Source organism: Oncorhynchus kisutch, linkage group LG19 (genome assembly GCF_002021735.2).
Source record: "Oncorhynchus kisutch isolate 150728-3 linkage group LG19, Okis_V2, whole genome shotgun sequence".
Lineage (NCBI taxonomy): Eukaryota > Metazoa > Chordata > Actinopteri > Salmoniformes > Salmonidae > Oncorhynchus > Oncorhynchus kisutch.
This window is the reverse complement of record NC_034192.2, coordinates 58,862,363-58,881,871: the sequence shown is the minus strand read 5'-3', so window position 1 is coordinate 58,881,871 and position 19,509 is coordinate 58,862,363. Positions and strand designations below refer to the sequence as shown.

General features: G+C 42.7%; 1 protein-coding gene across 2 annotated transcripts in view; it reads right to left on the bottom strand.

The window, feature by feature from the left end:
• Positions 1–771: 771 nt before the first annotated feature.
• The window catches only part of LOC109878356 (septin-8-A-like), a 21,889-nt gene continuing 3,151 nt past the window's right edge, over positions 772–19,509 (bottom strand). The window contains exons 2-10 of one of the 2 annotated variants that reach the window (XM_031797734.1): positions 18,981–19,095; positions 18,579–18,774; positions 17,567–17,753; positions 16,166–16,327; positions 15,383–15,479; positions 14,383–14,551; positions 13,853–13,985; positions 13,392–13,573; positions 772–3,000 (exon numbers count right to left, since the gene is read on the bottom strand). In XM_031797734.1, coding sequence (XP_031653594.1) covers positions 2,946–3,000; positions 13,392–13,573; positions 13,853–13,985; positions 14,383–14,551; positions 15,383–15,479; positions 16,166–16,327; positions 17,567–17,753; positions 18,579–18,774; positions 18,981–19,095 — 1,296 coding nt within the window. In that variant the 3' untranslated portion in view covers positions 772–2,945. Of the gene's footprint in view, positions 3,001–9,220; positions 11,104–13,391; positions 13,574–13,852; positions 13,986–14,382; positions 14,552–15,382; positions 15,480–16,165; positions 16,328–17,566; positions 17,754–18,578; positions 18,775–18,980; positions 19,096–19,509 lie in introns of those variants that run through there. The other variant, XM_031797735.1, reaches the window with a different exon arrangement.

The window sequence follows — 19,509 nt, the reverse complement described above, 5'->3', positions numbered from 1 at the left end:
TGTCTTGAAACCACCATTAGTCCAGAGAATGACAGACTTTTTTTTTTTACCCCTTTTTTCTCCCCATTTTCATGGTGTCCAATTGTTAGTAGCTACTATCTTGTCTCATCGCTACAACTCCCGTACGGGCTCGGGAGAGACGAAGGTTGAAAGTCATGCATCCTCCGATACACAACCCAACCAAGCCGCACTGCTTCTTAACACAGCACGCATCCAACCTTGAAGCCAGCCGCACCAATGTGTCGGAGGAAACACCGTGCACCTGACAACCTTGGTTAGTGTGCACTGCGCCCGGCCCGCCACAGGAGTCGCTGGTGCGCGGTGAGACAAGGACATCCCTACCGGCCAAACCCTCCCTAACCTGGACGACGCTGGGCCAATTGCGCGTTGCCCCACGGACCTCCCAGTCGCAGCCGGTTAGAGTTTCTGGTGGAACATCTGGCGCTGCAGTACAGCGCCCTTAACCACTGCGCCACTCGGGATGAATGACAGACTTTGATGACAAAGTTTGATGCCAAAATTTGCCCACGAAGGACCGCCACACCACCTTCCTGTTCAAGTGAGCACAACACAACAAGATGAGTCCAAAAATGTCTTGTACACTGCTGCATAAATTATGTAATATGCCAGGGAGATAGTATTACTTTCTTAGCTACAGTATACATAAGTGTATGTTGTGTAAGTAAACTTTTAGTAGCCCATGTGCCTCACCCTAATTATTTAGTCTGTTTACCCTTATTAATTTTGCCTACTGTTCTGACTTGGTGGTGCACATGTAGCCTATAACCTGTTTAAGAGAAATGTTATCATTGAATATTTTAAGAGCTTTCATTGTCTGTTTATACGCCCCCTTTATTTATTATACGGTTCTGACTTGGTGTACAGGGAGAACGGCCCATGTTCTGAATTCTGTCGCTATACATTTCAAAAGTGCTGAACAAGTAGTTATATTGACTAGACAGTCCTAGCTCGCTCATCAATCTCGTAATCCAAATTATGGATTGCCTCTTATCTGCTTGTCGTCCCCTTATGCCATAGTTTGTACATCTCAATTGCGACCCAGTTCAGTAGAGACCACATTTGTCTAAGCAAGTCAGCCATATCAGCTATGTTTCATTTTAAAAGGCAGTAAATGAGGCTGAATTAACTGTTTCGCTGCCAGACAAGGCTCCACTGATAGCCAGGTGTAGCAGTGGTAAGGTGTTGGGACAGCTTTATGGAGGCCCTAACAGTTTGTGGGCACCGTTTGTCACCGCTATAATGCAATTCATGTATTGTTTAGTGTTGTGTTTGTGTAGTGTAGTGGCTTGGCTGGCATGCCCCACAAAGATTTTACACGCCATTCGATATGATGACGTTAGACGGGATACTGTGGCATGATAACATCTTATCCCGTTCACTGTTGGTTTTTGTGGTCTACGCAGGCTCAGTTTGGCATATCATGGGTATTGTGTGATGTTTTCATCTGACTGTCAACCAAATCACCTCAAAAAGGTAGGCTACCTGCACAGTTCTATCCACCATAACAATTCAATAGTAATTTAGCCTACTGTAATTCATTTACCACTGGCTACTTTCACCCCTAATTTAGAAACATTTCTGCTTATAATTTCCTTACATTTGGTAGACCATTAATTTGTCAACTATAGTTTGATTCATGCAAACTAATAAACTTCTGTCATAATTTATTGCCCCAGAATACTAAATAAAGACATCACCAGAATAATGTTTTACATCGATAGAAAGATTAGGCTACGAATGCATTCAAATTAGCACCTGCAAAGTTGTTTCTCGTTTAGGGACCGGGGAGAAAACGCAATAACTCCAAAACAGTGGAAAGCTTGGTCTTGTGAAAAATGTCCAAAACATGTAATCAGTTTGAAGGGTTTTAAGGAAATGAAAACCTGAGAAAACGATGAAACAAGTTTCTGTTAAGACTTCAGTTCGACTTGGGTGCATGTTTGATGTGGTTGAAATACTGTCTGCTTGCATAACAGTGTCAAAGATAATGCATCACATAAAGATAATCAAAGATAATGCTTCACATGTGCATTTGCATTTTCTCAAGAAATGCTGAAAAAAATTAATTATTATTCTCAACTGTGTCATGTTTCCCAGCCAGAATTAACATTTGTTGTATAATTTCACTGCAAGAAATTCATAATTCTGCAAGAGTTAATATTATATTACACTACATGAGGTTATAATCTTACACTCAGTGTCTATATTTCAGTTACTAATCCATTTACGCCATATAATTAAATGAGGAATATTCAGTTTATTCATGGATGCAGGGATACTCATGAGTGGGATATCAGAAAGGTGCATGTAAATAGCTCATCCCGAATAAGACCTTAAGCAGGATACGAGCTATATTACCCAGAATACTGTGCACATGTAAACGTGGTCAATGGGAAAGAAAACTGCAGTAGAACTGGCTTTGAGGTCCAACGTTGAGTTTGACAGCTTTAAAGCGCCAGCTTTTATTTTTATGAACCAAGTTTGCATCCAAAATGGAACCCTATTCCCTATATAGTGCACTACTTTATAGCCCTATAGATATCCTGTATACTTCCTAAGTATTAGAGAACGTGTTTAGTATTATGTTGAGCTTGGCCTGTACTGTATTGAAGACTCCAGGACCAGGTATTGGTAGGAACATCACTTGAAGAGTTCAGGAATTATGAGCACATCACAGCAAGGGGTCTGTCCTAAATGCCACTCTATTCCCTATGTAGTGCACTACTTTTGACCAGGGGCTTAGGTCAAAAGTAGTGCACTACATAGGGAATAGGGTGCCATTTGGAACTTACAGGGATTTTTTTTTTACAAAAATGAAGCTTTGAATCACGCTGTAAAAAAATTGTAAGCTCAATAGATTGTTAATAGTCAAATCGGGGAAGATTAGAACAGCCATCCTTTCGGCGTGGTAGAAAGTCATTCTTCTAATTTAAATTCCTTCCTGATGTTAGGGAGCACGCAGACGGAAGACTAAAGAAGCTATGAAAAGAAAAAGAAAAAGCTCAGGTCATTGATTTGAACAGGAGACAAGGAGGCAGGCTAGCCTATAAGAGTATACATACTGCATGCCCAGGAAAGTCATCATACATGAACAGAACATAAAACTAGACTACTTATCTGTAAACCTCTACTCACTGGGCATTGAGTACTGTACATTTATGGACATGAAGATGATGATTATGTGAATAAAGGAGTCTATAAGTAAGTTATATTTTGATGACCAGTATGTTACATATGCCAATACCTAGATGAACTGTTTTGACCCTTGACTGAAACAGGTTAAAACTATGACAATACTTGCTATTAATTGATTCATTGCCTAGGAACAATAAAACAATTTTAAGATGCCCTACTTTACAGCCTGTTGCTATACGATATGGTTGCATCATTTCATGCAATACAGTTGCCTGGTTACCCAAACTCCTTGCTCTGGCCAAATGCTACGCCATACCCACAGACATTAGATTCTTCTCCGCAATGAGTCTGGATCTGACGATTTCTAGAAAGAAAATCAATTCTAGGCCGTCTGATTGGTCCCAGAGACCGATGTGTTGGGCCAGAGCCAGAACACACGTGGGTAAAACATTGTTTTGAAAATGTGTCATTGGCTTTGATACATTGATTGGTTATCAATGATCCAATCTTTGATGACTACGTTTTGCACAACACCCCTCATTTTGACATCACCACAAAGGACTTAAATGATGTCAGTCTCTGACTGAAGTAGCGAACGATAGAGCAGCAGAATAATTTAGTTTGAGTTGTCAGCCAAGTGATACAGAGAAGTAGAGCACAGGTAAGTGATACAGAGAACAGAGAAGTAGAGCACAGGTAAGTGATACAGAGAAGTAGAGCACAGGTAAGTGATACAGAGAAGTAGAGCACAGGTAAGTGATACAGAGAAGTAGAGCACAGGTAAGTGATACAGAGAACAGAGAAGTAGAGCACAGGTAAGTGATACAGAGAAGTAGAGCACAGGTAAGTGATACAGAGAAGTAGAGCACAGGTAAGTGATACAGAGAAGTAGAGCACAGGTAAGTGATACAGAGAAGTAGAGCACAGGTAAGTGATACAGAGAAGTAGAGCACAGGTAAGTGATACAGAGAACAGAGAAGTAGAGCACAGGTAAGTGATACAGAGAACAGAGAAGTAGAGCACAGGTAAGTGATACGGAGGAGTAGAGCACAGGTAAGTGATACAGAGAACAGAGAAGTAGAGCACAGGTAAGTGATACAGAGAACAGAGAAGTAGAGCACAGGTAAGTGATACAGAGAAGTAGAGCACAGGTAAGTGATACAGAGAAGTAGAGCACAGGTAAGTGATACAGAGAAGTAGAGCACAGGTAAGTGATACAGAGAACAGAGAAGTAGAGCACAGGTAAGTGATACAGAGAAGTAGAGCACAGGTAAGTGATACAGAGAAGTAGAGCACAGGTAAGTGATACAGAGAAGTAGAGCACAGGTAAGTGATCAGTGTGGCTGGTAAAAACTCATGAATTGTATCTATACATTCATTATAGGCTGCAAATAGCATTGATAAAACAAAAAAGTCCCAGAACAATGCATACACGTCCCAAGTGAATTCCCTTTAGCTTCTTGATTGGAATGAAAAGGCATACAGAGGTCTTCTACGCTTTCCCTTTAACAGTTACATCAGAGGTCTTCTCTTCTTTCCCTTTAACAGTTACATCAGAGGTCTTCTCTTCTTTCCCTTTAACAGTTACATTCAGAGGTCTTCTCCTCTTTCCCTTCAACAGTTACATCAGAGGTCTTCTCCTCTTTCCCTTCAACAGTTACATACAGAGGTCTTCTCCTCTTTCCCTTTAACAGTTACATCAGAGGTCTTCTCCTCTTTCCCTTCAACAGTTACATCATAGGTCTTCTCCTCTTTCCCTTTAACAGTTACATCAGAGGTCTTCTCCTCTTTCCCTTCAACAGTTACATACAGAGGTCTTCTCCTCTTTCCCTTTAACTGTTACATCAGAGGTCTTCTCCTCTTTCCCTTCAACAGTTACATCAGAGGTCTTCTCCTCTTTCCCTTCAACAGTTACATACAGAGGTCTTCTCCTCTTTCCCTTTAACTGTTACATCAGAGGTCTTCTCCTCTTTCCCTTCAACAGTTACATCAGAGGTCTTCTCCTCTTTCCCTTTAACAGTTACATCAGAGGTCTTCTCCTCTTTCCCTTCAACAGTTACATTCAGAGATTTAACACTAGCAGTCAGAGGCATGTCCTTCAGCTCTGGAAACCATATCTCCTCTCAACTTTTTACCTTTACATATTGAATTCAATTGCATAGAATGTTGTATAAAAAAAAGAAACGTCCTCTCACTGTCAACTGTGTTTATTTTCAGCAAACTTAACACGTGTAAATATTTGTATGAACATGACAAGATTCAACAACTGAGACATAAACTGAACAAGTTACACAGACATGTGACTAAGAGAAATGGAAATGTCCCTGAACAAAGGGAGGGTCAAAATCAAAAGTAACAGTCAGTATCTGGTGTGGCCACCAGCTGCATTAAGTGCTGCAGTGCTTCTCCTCCTCATGGACTGCACCAGATTTGCCAGTTCTTGCTGTGAGATGTTACCCCACTCTTCCACCAAGGCACCTGCAAGTTCCAGGACATTTCTGGGGAGAATGGCCCTAGCCCTCACCCTCTGATCCAACAGGTCCCAGACGTGCTCAATGGGATTGAGATCCGGGCTCTTCGCTGGCCATGGCAGAACAATGACTTTCCTGTCTTGCCGGAAATCACGCACAGAACAAGCAGTATGGCAGGTGGCATTGTCATGCTGGAGTGTCATGTCAGGATGAGCCTGCAGGAAGGGTACCACATGAGGGAGGAGGGTGTCTTCCCTGTAACACACAGCATTGAGATTGTCTGCAATGACAACAAGCTCAGTCCGATGATGCTGTGACACACCGCCCCAGACCATGACGGACCCTCCACCTCCAAATCGCTCCCGCTCCAGAGTACAGGCCTCGGTGTAACAGTCACTCCTTCGATGATAAATGCGAATCTGACTATCACCTCTGGTGAGACAAAACCACGACTCGTCAGTGAAGAGCACTTTTTGCCAGTCCTGTCTTGTCCAGCGATGGTGGGTTTGTGCCCATAGGCGACGTTGTTGCCGGTGATGTCTGGTGAGGACCTGCCTACAACAGGCCTACAAGCCCTCAATCCAGCCTCTCTCAGCCTATTGCGGACAGTCTGAGCACTGATGGAGGGAATGTGCATTCCTGGTGTAACTCGGGCAGTTGTTGTTGCCATCCTGTACCTGTCCCGCAGGTGTGATGTTCGGATGTACCGATCCTGTGCAGGTGTTGTTACACGTGGTCTGCCACTGCGAGGACGATCAGCTGTCCGTCGTGTCTCCCTGTAGCGCTGTCTTAGGCGTCTCACAGTGCAATTTATTGCCCTGTCCACATCTGCAGTCCTCATGCCTCCTTGCAGCATGCCTAAGGCACGTTCACGCAGATGAGCAGGGACCCTGGGCAATCTTTCTTTTGGTGTTTTTCAGAGTCAGTATGGGAAACAGTGTTTAAACCCTTTACAATGAAGATCTGTGAAGTTATTTGGATTTTTACTAATTATCTTTGAAAGACAGGGTCCTGAAAATGGGACGTTTCTTTTTTTGCTGAGTTTAGTTGCCATGGTGCCCTATTAGCAGCCTAAGCACAGAGCTCCTGTAAATGTGTACATATTTAGTTGTTGTGTAGGTGTTTTTAATTGTTGATTTTTAAAATCATCTCTTTTGTTTTTGATAACATTGAGTTTTTATTGTATATAGCTGTGTCACGCCCTGACCTTAGAGAGCCTTTTTATTTCTCTATTTGGTTAGGTCGGTTTGGGTGTGATTTGGGTGGGCATTCTAGTTTTTCTATTTCTTTGTTGGCCGGGTATGGTTCAGAATCAGAGGCAGCTGTCTATCCTTGTCTCTGATTGGGGATCATACTTAGGCAGCCTTTTCCCACCTTTAGTTTGTGGGATATTGACTATGTTTGTGTGTTGTTGCTTTCTGTACTGCCTGTAGCTTTACGGTCATAATTTGTTTAGTTCTTTCGGTGTCATTTAAATAAAAGTAAAACGTACGCCTACCACGCTGCACCTTGATCCGATCATTTCAACAGACGTGACAAACTGGTGTTTTTGAGCCATGGCTTTGCAGATTGACTGACAGGTTAACACTTTTTGGCTTGGTTAGCTAGCTAAATGGCTAATGTTTTTATTTTAATTATGCATCTGGACGCAGTACAAGCTTTTTTCTTTGGCTGCTAATTCCTGGCTGCTAATTCCTGGCTGCTAATTCCTGATCAACTAAGAATATAATTTGAGGAGTGGTGTGAGAGGAATAACAGAGCGGAATACAGCAGTACTGAGGAAGAGGGCTCCTAGTGAGGACGACTGGCTACTTATTCTTGAACTTTTTGTGGTGAGCTTTCTGGCGCCCAGAGCTGCTGAGGCATCAGTGTTACACAGAGTGGAAGAGGAGAAGTTCAGCAGCAGCTGTAAGACTCAGGCTGGTTCCCAGACTTGCCCACTACAAGATCATCAGCAGACTCCATCACCATCCTCTACCATCCTCTGACCAGTTCTCTCTGTTCAAACCCTGAACTGACCTTCTCTCTGAACTGACCTTGTCTCTGAACTGACCTTGTCTCTGAACTGACCTTGTCTCTGAACTGACCTAGTCTCTGAACTGACCTTGTCTCTGTACTGACCTTGTCTCTGTACTGACCTTGTCTCTGTACTGACCTTGTCTCTGTACTGACCTTGTCTCTGAACTGACCTTGTCTCTGAACTGACCCTGTCTCTGAACTGACCTTCTCTTTGACCTGACCCTGTCTCTGAACTGACCCTGTCTCTGAACTGACCTTCTCTCTGAACTGACCCTGTCTCTGAACTGACCTTCTCTCTGACCTGACCCTGTCTCTGAACTGACCTTCTCTATCTTCAGAGGATGCAGCTTTCAGAGACTCTTTATTGGTTAACGTGTCATGTTACATTGCTTGCTTGTTTTTTTGCACTTGAAGCGCTTTGAGATTCTATGAAAAGAAATGTAATAAATTATTATTATTATAATAGAATATACTTGACTTCTACCTAGCTACAGCATCATAACATACTGGAATCTACCTAGCTACAGCATCATAACATACTACACTCTACCTAGCTACAGCATAACATACTGGAATCTACCTAGCAACAGCATCATAACATACTGGAATCTACCTAGCAACAGCATCATAACATACTGTACTCTACCTAGCTACAGCATAACATACTGGACTCTACCTAGTTACAGCATAAAATACTGGACTCTACCTAGCTACAGCATCATAACATACTGGACTCTACCTAGCTACAGCATAAAATACTGGACTCTACCTAGCTACAGCATCATAACATACTGGATTATACCTAGCTACAGTATAACATACTGGATTATACCTAGCTACAGTATAACATACTGGATTATACCAAGCTACAGTATAACATACTGGACTCTACCTAGCTACAGCATCATAACATACTGGACTCTACCTAGCTACAGTATAAGATAGTGGACTCTACCAAGCTACAGTATAACATACTGGACTCTACCTAGCTACAGTATCATAACATACTTCATACATACAGCAACTCGAAAATATAGTATTATTATGCATATATTCATATCTAGTATACACGTTCTGTATTCATGTAAAACAGCACTGGATTAATTATTACACTTCTATTGACTATGGTTTAGTCATATGTAGGTTGCTTTACATACATTTGCATGTATAAATGCACAAATGCATAATCTATGTTATACAACGGATGGGTCTAATCCTGGATACTGATTGGTTAAAACCGCATTCCAGCCAGTGTCTAATTCCACTAGTTACCACCAGCTAAACCTATGATGTTGAAATGTCTATTTACTTTGTTCCATCTCACTGCACAATACACTGTCTCATCAGCCCAGCCAGGTAATTTATAAACTTGATCTCCACTATAAAAAGCATCTGGACATTACATCCCATTTCTTTTAGACTAGCAATTGGTTTTCAACAGCGGAGATTTGTATAAACCTTGCTGTCTGTCTCTTTCATATTTGCAACATTGTTTCAATCTTGAAATTCGATCTCACGCTGTCCCATAGTAAAGAACATGTTGGGAGTCGGGACGAGACAGACAGGCAGACACCTTTTTTCAGCCAGTGGAAATCATGATTCAGCTGGCATAATTTTTATGGATATATACAAAGAAATGTCAATAGATAACAGGTAAAACGAAACGAAATGCAGCTAGTGATTGTGTTAGCTGTGTTGTTAGCTAGCTCCTCTGAATAACACTGTCCTGAAGAGAGAGCACATTCTATGCAAAGCAAAATTGCGCATCATTAGCTCATTGTTATGGATGTATCCAAATAAATGTCACTAGAAAACAGCTCAAACAAATGCAAATGCAGCTACTTTGCTGTCATTCTGGCTGCACTGTTTGACGTGACTGTAAATTAGCCGTAGTTGGCTCGCTGGCAAGCAAGGGATAAGAACGTTGCCAGCCAGTATGGCAATATAACATTTAAAACGCATGACTGTGTCGCATCCACAGATACAGAACAAAAAGACTTAACGACTGGGTCTATAGATACAGAACAAAAAGACTTAACGACTGGGTCTATAGATACAGAACAAAAAGACTTAACGACTGGGTCTATAGATACAGAACAAAAAGACTTAACGACTGGGTCTATAGATACAGAACAAAAAGACTTAACGACTGGGTCTATAGATACAGAACAAAAAGACTTAACGACTGGGTCTATAGATACAGAACAAAAAGACTTAACGACTGGGTCTATAGATACAGAACAAAAAGACTTAACGACTGGGTCTATAGATACAGAACAAAAAGACTGGGTCTATAGATACAGAACAAAATACTTAACGACTGGGTCTATAGATACAGAACAAAAAGACTGGGTCTATAGATACAGAACAAAAAGACTGGGTCTATAGATACAGAACAAAAAGACTTAACGACTGGGTCGCATCTCTGGCAACCAACCGATAAAACGAACGACCAGCAATCAGCTGGATTGGGGAGCAACCTTAAATTTGTGTCGCGACTATATCTCGTGGAAAGATGAAATAGTATGAATGAATTCATCAAAATACACTTTTTTTAATGAAAATATGTAAATCGTTATTTTAATATGTTGGTAGCCCATTGTGTAAAATATATCCTCCAAAAACTGTCTTCTCTGGCCTTATCACTTAATTAATACACACATACAAATTAACACACACACACACACACACACACAGTTCACAGTCAATATTTGACGCAATGATGGGTAGAACTATATTAGCCTGGAAGGCAAGCTCTTGCTGTTTCAGAAGCAGTTTGGAAACAGAGATAGAACTATACATTCTTTCTTCCTAGCAACAGTAAAACAGTCCTAGTCTTGTTTCTGCTGGGGATAAACCATGTTTCCTGGTTTTAATGTCTATGTGCATTTCAGATGGCAGATTCAGATGGACACATTCACACCAGGAACGTAAAACAACATACGCTAAAAGTTATCATAACTGAGTCCACAGGTTTTGTTTTTACACATCTTGTGGAGTCAGCACTGGAGAGAAAGTCTGCATCCTGAATTACACCCTATTCCCTATGTAAGTGCACTACTTGGCACTTATCAAATGTAGTGCACTATAGAGGGAATAGTGGGCCATTTGGGATGCACACTTTGATCTCCAGTGCTGACTCCACAAGACATGTATACTGTAGGGAATAGGGGGCCATTTTGGACACGGCCGTGAAGTCCACTGTGTAAGGTCATCTTTCTGATCCTTGAATACAGAGGGGCTCACAGCCAACGCATCATCATCACACACATTTCTCTCGCTCGCTCTCTCACATGTAGTGTCCAAGAAGTATCATTGGGGTCCATTCATACGATTTGAGAATGAAATAGTCCCTGAAGCTAAAAAAAAAGTGAAGATAAAATATGTCCCTTGTTTCCATGGTGATGAAGAGACACATTCCTGGTTGCCTTGGTGTTGCTGTGGTGCCACGAATCAACTGAAATGAAGAAAATAAGGCCAAAATATGGTAAAAGGAAAAGGAGCATATATAGAATTTGATGAGTTGAAAATCAAAAGAAGAAAATAGTATGCAAAACAAACAAAATAATTTGAGAATAGTGTGTTAACAATGATCGCAATCATTTCAACATTATGGATGTTTCCGTTTTACAGATCGAACCAAACCGTTTTATGATCTGTCCATCTTCACACAATGAAAGAAAACAGGGACCATCTCTCTACGAATAAAATGAACTGGTTATAATGTGAAATGTGGGAACTGTCCAATAGTGGGCACTATAACCTCCACATTAACTTGGTGAATCAGCCAAATCTATGGTGTCAGCAGAGTCATAGTCAATAGTTATATTTCCTCACACTTTCTCCTCCTCATCAGTGTGCTGCTTAACATTTCCTGTCATTGAGACTCTGTGAAGTTAAATGTCCAACAGATCTCTCTTTGGTCTGAGGAGAGAGATCATTATTCCATTACAATAGACAGATTGACATTGGGATAGAAATACAGACGGAAGCTTGTAATCACTGATATTCTTTATGCAAGATGTCTAACTCTGAACTGAATAGGCTACCATCTAAGATGTCTAACTGAACTGAATAGGCTACCATCTAAGATGTCTAACTCAGAACTGAATAGGCTACCATCTAAGATGTCTAACTCAGAACTGAATAGGCTACCATCTAAGATGTCTAACTCTGAACTGAATAGGCTACCATCTAAGATGTCTAACTCAGAACTGAATAGGCTACCATCTAAGATGTCTAACTCTGAACTGAATAGGCTACCATCTAAGATGTCTAACTCAGAACTGAATAGGCTACCATCTAAGATGTCTAACTCTGAACTGAATAGGCTACCATCTAAGATGTCTAACTGAACTGAATAGGCTACCATCTAAGATGTCTAACTCTGAACTGAATAGGCTACCATCTAAGATGTCTAACTCAACGGAATAGGCTACCATCTAAGATGTCTAACTGAACTGAATAGGCTACCATCTAAGATGTCTAACTGAACTGAATAGGCTACCATCTAAGATGTCTAACTGAACTGAATAGGCTACCATCTAAGATGTCTAACTCTGAACTGAATAGCTACCATCTAAGATGTCTAACTCAGAACTGAATAGGCTACCATCTAAGATGTCTAACTCTGAACTGAATAGCTACCATCTAAGATGTCTAACTCTGAACCATCTAAGCGTCACCCACAGACAAGTCTATGTTTCTGGTAGCACCCAAACAGTGAATGACACATACAGTCCACAGCCTCTGTGATAACACTAGCTACATATGACTGGTGTTATCACAGTCTAGTCAGATTTGTGTTATCATACACTGAGGCTGTGAGAGAAGACTAGTGTTACCCTATCAATTGATATTGTGTGTAGCTAAACATCAGTGACCCAGCCTAGCGGATATCGAGACTGACAGGTCGCGCTATGCAGAGACGGTCTGGTGGTGGTGGTGTGTAGTGTGTGTGTGTGTTATTGTGTTTGTATGTGTGTGTGTGTGTGTTGCAGAACCACAAGCATCAGGCGATCAGGCGGTGACAGGGCAAACTGTGACCTCCTCCACTGTCTGGGAAAACAATGTCAGACTCAATCCGTCCCCCGTATCACAGTTTCCAAGCCAAGATGTCTCCTGGCACTGTAATGCTATATCATTAGTCACTTCCTGACTGCAACTGTGCGAGTGACAGTCCCATAGAGACAAGCAGAACACTAGGCCAGAGCTTCAGGGCTGTAGTGTCTGCTACTATAGCGTTTGATCAGTTGAACAGACAGACAAAGAGAGAGACAGAGAGAGACAGAGAGAGACAGAGAGAGACAGACAGAGAGAGAGAGAGCGACAGAGAGAGAGATACAGAGAGAGAGACAGAAAGAGAGACATAGAGACAGAGACAGAGAGACAGAGACAGAGAGACAGACAGACAAAGAGAGAGACCGACAGACAGACAAAGAGAGAGACCGACAGACAGACAGAGAGAGAGAGACCGACAGACAGACAGAGAGAGCGACAGAGAGAGAGAGAGAGACAGAGAGAGACCGACAGACAGACAGAGAGAGCGACACAGAGAGAGAGAGAAACAGAGAGAGACAGACAGAGAGAGACAGAGAGACAAAGAGAGACCGACAGACAGACAGAGAGAGAGAGAGAGAGAGACCGACAGACAGACAGACAGACAGACAGAGAGAGACCGACAGACAGACAGACAGAGAGAGAGAGAGAGAGAGAGAGAGAGACAGACAGACAGAAAATACTTACTTCTTCTTGTCCTTTCTGAATGGTTGTGAGGATCCCTGTAGAGACTGACCCATCAGCGTCTCAGCTGCCACCTTCCTCCTGTTGAAGTCATTCATATCCTCCTCCAGATCGCTCCTCTTCTCCTCCAGATTCCTCTTCTCCTCCTGATGCATCCTCTTCAGCTGCTCAAACCTCTCATGGAGCTGGATCGGAGGGGTTGGTAACATGGTAACATATAGGCTCTTTGTGCTTTAACGTGTAATAATACAGGCAGAGGAACATCCAGGGAAATGTCTCGGACCGCTGCACTGAACAAACAGTTCAAACTAAAGGAAAAGGGTCCAAACTGTTGCTCCCAAAATGCCCTGTTACGTTATGACTGTAGACACAGTCACAAAATGAGGATGAGTTCAAGTATGAAAGGAGAACAACATCATAATCTAAACAAAACAAACTCCCAGAAGCACCTTGTGAATGATTACCTCCCTCTCCTTTACTTTCAGCTCTGCCTCGGTCTCCTTCACCTTGTTGACAAACATCTGTCTCATGTCGTCCTCGTTATGCTGCAGGTCCCCCAGGAACTCTTTCCTCTTGGCCTCATACGTCTCCTGCAGACTGATTGGTGAGGGAAGACAAGGAGGTTACAGTTAAACAGGCATATGGATGCATCCCAAATGGCACCCTGTTCCCTATATAGTGCACTACGTAGGGAACAGGGTTCCCTGGTCAAAAGTAGTGCACTAGGTAGGGAATAGGGTGTCTATATTTCATTGTAGAATGTGTATTACTGTGTCTGACTGCTGTGAGACGTCCATCGGCTTTTGCTCCTGACTGTAGATGTCGTCGCCGGGCCCTGGACATCTAGGTGTTCTGATGCTTTGGCCGGATTTTCACTTCTAACACTGGTCTAATTTCAGTTTATATTCTGCATATTTGATGACAAACCTTCAGCCCCCCAAAAAAGGGTTGACAACCTGCCCGCTATGTAACGTTGAACAAGAGCTGGTCTCACCTAAAGGGTTTGTTGTCGGGGTCTGTATCTGTAAATCCCATCTCCTCCAGTTTGCAGCGTCTGTAGAGCTCGTAGTGTCTGGCGTGAGTCTGCTCTCTCAGGTCTTCCATGTTCACTCTCAGCAACATCTCTCTCAGCTTCACAAAGTCACAGTGGCTCTCGTTCTCCACTGATCAACACAACACAGCAGGACTGGGTTATATGGTTGGTTTAATATGGTGACAAATACCTTATAGTTTGAAAGGGACTGGTCATTCAATAGCAAGTTCACAACAATACGCATTTGAGAAAATAATAATTAAAGTCTTATTTTATATTGGCATTGATGATATGGGTCTCTAGTGATTGCGTAATATCGATGCATTAATGATATGGTCTCTAGTGATTGCGTAATATCGATGCATTGATGATATGGGTCTCTAGTGATTGCGTTATATCGATGCATTGATGATATGGGTCTCTAGTGATTGCGTAATATCGATGCATTAATGATATGGGTCTCTAGTGATTGCGTAGTATCGATGCATTGATGATATGGGTCTCTAGTGATTGCGTAATATCGATGCATTGATGATGTGTATTCACTTTTCTAGCCCAGGCCTATTGATTATATGGTCTTGCTCTGCTTGCATCAGTAGTATAGAAAAAAAACCTGCCCTGTACAGTTCCCCAGGGGTACAGGATCAGAGAGATACCTACTCTGTACAGTTCCCTAGGGGTACAGGATCAGAGAGATACCTACTCTGTACAGTTCCCTAGGGGTACAGGATCAGAGAGATACCTACTCTGTACAGTTCCCTAGGGGTACAGGATCAGAGAGATACCTACTCTGTACAGTTCCCCAGGGGTACAGGATCAGAGAGATACCTACTCTGTACAGTTCCCTAGGGGTACAGGATCAGAGAGATACCTACTCTGTACAGTTCCCCAGGGGTACAGGATCAGAGAGATACCTACTCTGTACAGTTCCCTAGGGGTACAGGATCAGAGAGATACCTACCCTGTACAGTTCCCCAGGGGTACAGTCTGGCTTTCACCATCTTATTCCCCACTTCAACCTCCTCAACACTCCCCACCACAGCAAAGGGCAGATGGGCCTGGAACAAAGGATTTCATTTAATATGGGAACATTTAGTAACTCTTTATAACGCATCATCGGACTGTCATGAGCATGTATGACCCCCGTTATAATATCACAATGACTTGTGGTTTAAAAACACAAGACCACAGCAATGTGTCACAAATAAGCTGGTGTTTTTTTTTAAAGCATTGAAGAAGAGGAAGACACTGTTGTCTCTTTTAATCAATCAATCAATCAATCAATCAATCATCGGCTCCTCGGGCTGACACAGTAAATCAGGAAGGCAAGCAATCTGATTACAGTGTACAGGTGCCTGGCATACACAACTGCACTGTGATGTGACAAGGGTGTGTGTGTGTCCATGTTTGTGTGTGTATAATTGTGTGTGTGTATAATTGTGTGTGTGTATAATTGTGTGTGTGTGTGTGTGTGTGTGTGTGTGTGTGTGTGTGTGTGTGTGTGTGTGTGTGTGTGTGTGTGTGTGTGTGTGTGTGTGTGTGTGTGTGTAATTGTGTGTGTGTAATTGTGTGTGTGCGTGTGTAATTGTGTGTGTGTGTAATTGTGTGTGTGTGTGTGTGTGTGTGTGTGTAATTGTGTGTGTGTGTGTGTGTGTGTGTGTGTGTGTGTGTGTGTGTGTGTGTGTGTGTGTGTGTGTGTGTGTGTGTGTGTGTGTGTGTGTGTGTGTGTGTGCGTCAGACTCACATTCATAGAGGAGTTGATCTCGGTGACAGCCTCGTCCTCAGTAGGGAACTGGTGTATCTGAACACCGTTGCTCACCAACTCTGACATGATCTTGATCTTGAACTTGTGCAGCTCGCTCTTAGATATGGTGTCTGCCTTGGCAATGATGGGGATGATGTTTACCTGGAGTACAGGGAGAAGCAGCATTTGAATCAGCAGGTCTACCATGTTGAAAAAATAAATAATTATCTCTGGATTGACACAAATACAAGCATCAAAATGGAATGCAGCGCTACTTTGAGATAATAATGTAACTGGTTGTGCCTGAACCTGAACACCTGTCAGTATCCTTCAGGAGAGCTGTGCCTGAACCTGAACACCTGTCAGTATCCTTCAGGCCTACAGCACCTGTTGAACTGTATGATGTCCAACGCTTCAGATACTAACACGTCAATGTCCAAAAATGTTTTCGTGCAACAGTGTCAGAGCAGCTCCTAATACAAGAATGTGTGTGTACTCTACATGATCAAAGGTATGTGGACACCTGCTTGTCAAACATCTCATTCCAAAATGATGGGCATTAATATGGAGTTGGTCCCCCCCCCCCCCCTTTTGCTGCTATAACAACCTCCACTCTTCTGGGAAGGATTTCCACTAGACGTTGGAACATTGTGGCAGTGACTTGCTTCCATTCAGTCACAAGAGCATTAGTGAGGTTGGGCACTGACGTTGGGCGATTAGGCCTGGCTCGCAGCCGGCGTTCCAATTCATCCCAAAGGTGTTTGATGGGGTTAAGGTCAAGGCTCTGTCCAGGCCAGTCAAGTTCTTCCACACCGATCTCGACACACCACTTCTGTATGGACCTTGCTTTGTGCAAGGGGGCATTGTCATGCAGAAACAGGAAAGGGACTTCCCCAAACTGTTGCCTCAAAGTTGGAAGAACAGAAGTGTCTAGAATGTCATTGTATGCTGTAGCGTTAAGATTTCCCTTCACTGGAACTATGGAGCCTAGCCCAAACCATGAAAAACAGCCCCAGACCATTATTCCTCCTCCACCAAACTTAACAGTTGACACTATGCATTCGGGCAGGTAGTATTCTCCTGGCATCCGCCAAACCCAGATTCATCCGTCGGACTGTCAGATGGTGAAGCGTGATTCATCACTCCAGAGAACGCGTTTCCACTGAGTCCAATTACACCACTCCAGCCAACGCTTGGCATTGCGAATGGTGATCTTAGGCTTGTGTGCAGCTGCTCAGCCACGGAAACCCATTTCATGAAGCTCCCGACAAACATTGTGCTGACGTTGCTTCCAAAGGCAGTTTGGAACTCGGTAGTGAGTGTTGCAACCGAGGAAATAGCCAAATAGACTAATTTGAAGGGGTGTCCACATACTTTTATATAGTGTATTTCAAACGTTACCTTGCTGTCCAGTTTCTTCATGGTGACCAGATCCAGTGATTTGAGAGAGTGTCCGGTTGGGGCGATGAAGTAGAGACAGATATGGATCCTGGTGTCGTGGTAGTCAAATAGGGAACGTTTGATCTTCATCTCCTCCTGCAGGTAGGTTTCAAACTGAGTGTCGATGTAGTCCACTATGGGTTTGAAGCTTCAGCGCACAGAAAGACAAACATGGATGTGATCAGGATTTGGGCTTTGGGAATAGGGTCAGTTTCAATTACATGTCAATGGAGAATGTTAGAAAAGCAGGAATTCCTGATAAAAAATCGGGAATAATCACATTTCTGGGAAAAGTGCTAAAACAATACAGGGTCTGAAAACATATACCGTATTTATTCTCAACCTCCTCAACCTCGCATTTTCACCAGAAAATAAATATCCTAGAAAGTTTTCCTTGCTATTCAAGAAACAAATAGTGGAGTATCTGGTTTACAAACCGGCCACGATAACACCACTCCAAAAATTCACTTTCCCACTCCCCTGTTGTTAGCCTATTTAAGTTATTTTCCAGATTTCATTATGCCCTTCTAATCATCCTCTCCCTACTCTTCCCTCCCCATTCATGGCTGCACAAAGACCCAAAGCCTTAAGCTATGCCAAGCCTTTACACTGTATGTGTGTTGGCTGGAGGGCCACTAGTTGAGAGGGCCTGAGGAGGAATGCTGAATGTCCAACTTTGGTCTTCTTATAGCAACAGCCTGTCTGAATACCCTTTAACCACTGAATGAAAGTAGGTTCAGTATCTAGAAACCATCCAAGAAGAAGTGCTATTTTAATGACTAACCCCAACCTGAACCCTTAACTGAACAGTCCTGATGCTATTCCTCTCCCTACAGTACCTACACAAATCCATGAGCTAAACAATCCCAACCAGATGTCAGGCAAGGTTACTCATCACGCGAGTGTGGTTCACCAAACCACCTCCTATCCGCCTGGCTAACGAAGCACCCAGCTGTTCCTGCACTACTATCACCTCTCCTCCTTGTTGATCTGGTCTCCGAACCCCACGGTGTCGACTACGGTCAGTTTGAGCTGAACGTTGCTCTCCTTCAGGTCGTAGGTCCTGGGCCGCAGGTACACACGGTTCTGGTAGTGGCTGGCCTCCTCGGCCTCAAACAGTGTGTTGAACAGCGTGTTCATCAACGTCGACTTCCCTATCCCTGTCTCACCTGAGAGGAAGAAAAAGAGAGAAAAGTAGAAAATAAGATGGACTGAAGATGTTTTAGCCTGGGTACCTGCATTCAGAAAAGATCCGTGCCTTTAGCTACAGTAGAAATAGACTGGCAGTAAGGCTGGAGTTGTATCTGTAGTGAGAACTGAGACGTGTTAAGATGTTGAAAGGCTGGAGGTAATAATGGAGTCAGACGTCACGTACCGACACACAGGATGTTGAAGCAGAATCCCTGTGTGACTGATTTACTGACCAACTGGTCTGGAAGACTGTCAAACCCAACATGGCCACCCAGCTCCAGGCAACGCTCCTCTTCATTCTGAGGAGAGACAATCACATGTTAGAAATGTGTAAACAAAAAATATGTAAACAAAAAATATACACTACCGTTCAAAAGTTTGGGGTCACTTAGAAATGTCCTTGTTTTTTTAAAGAAAAACACATTTTTTTGTCCATTAAAATAACATCAAATTGATCAGAAATACAGTGTAAACCTTGTTAATGTTGTAAATGACTGTTGCAGCTGGAAATGGCTGTTTAAAAAAAATGTAATATCTACATAGGCGTACAGAGGCCCATTATCAGCAACCATCACTTCTGTGTTCCAATGACACATTGTTTGTGTTAGCTAATCCAAGTTCATCATTTTAAAAGGCTAAATGATCATTAGAAAACCCTTTTTCAATTATGCTAGCACATCTGAAAACTGTTGTCCTGATTAAATAAGCAATAC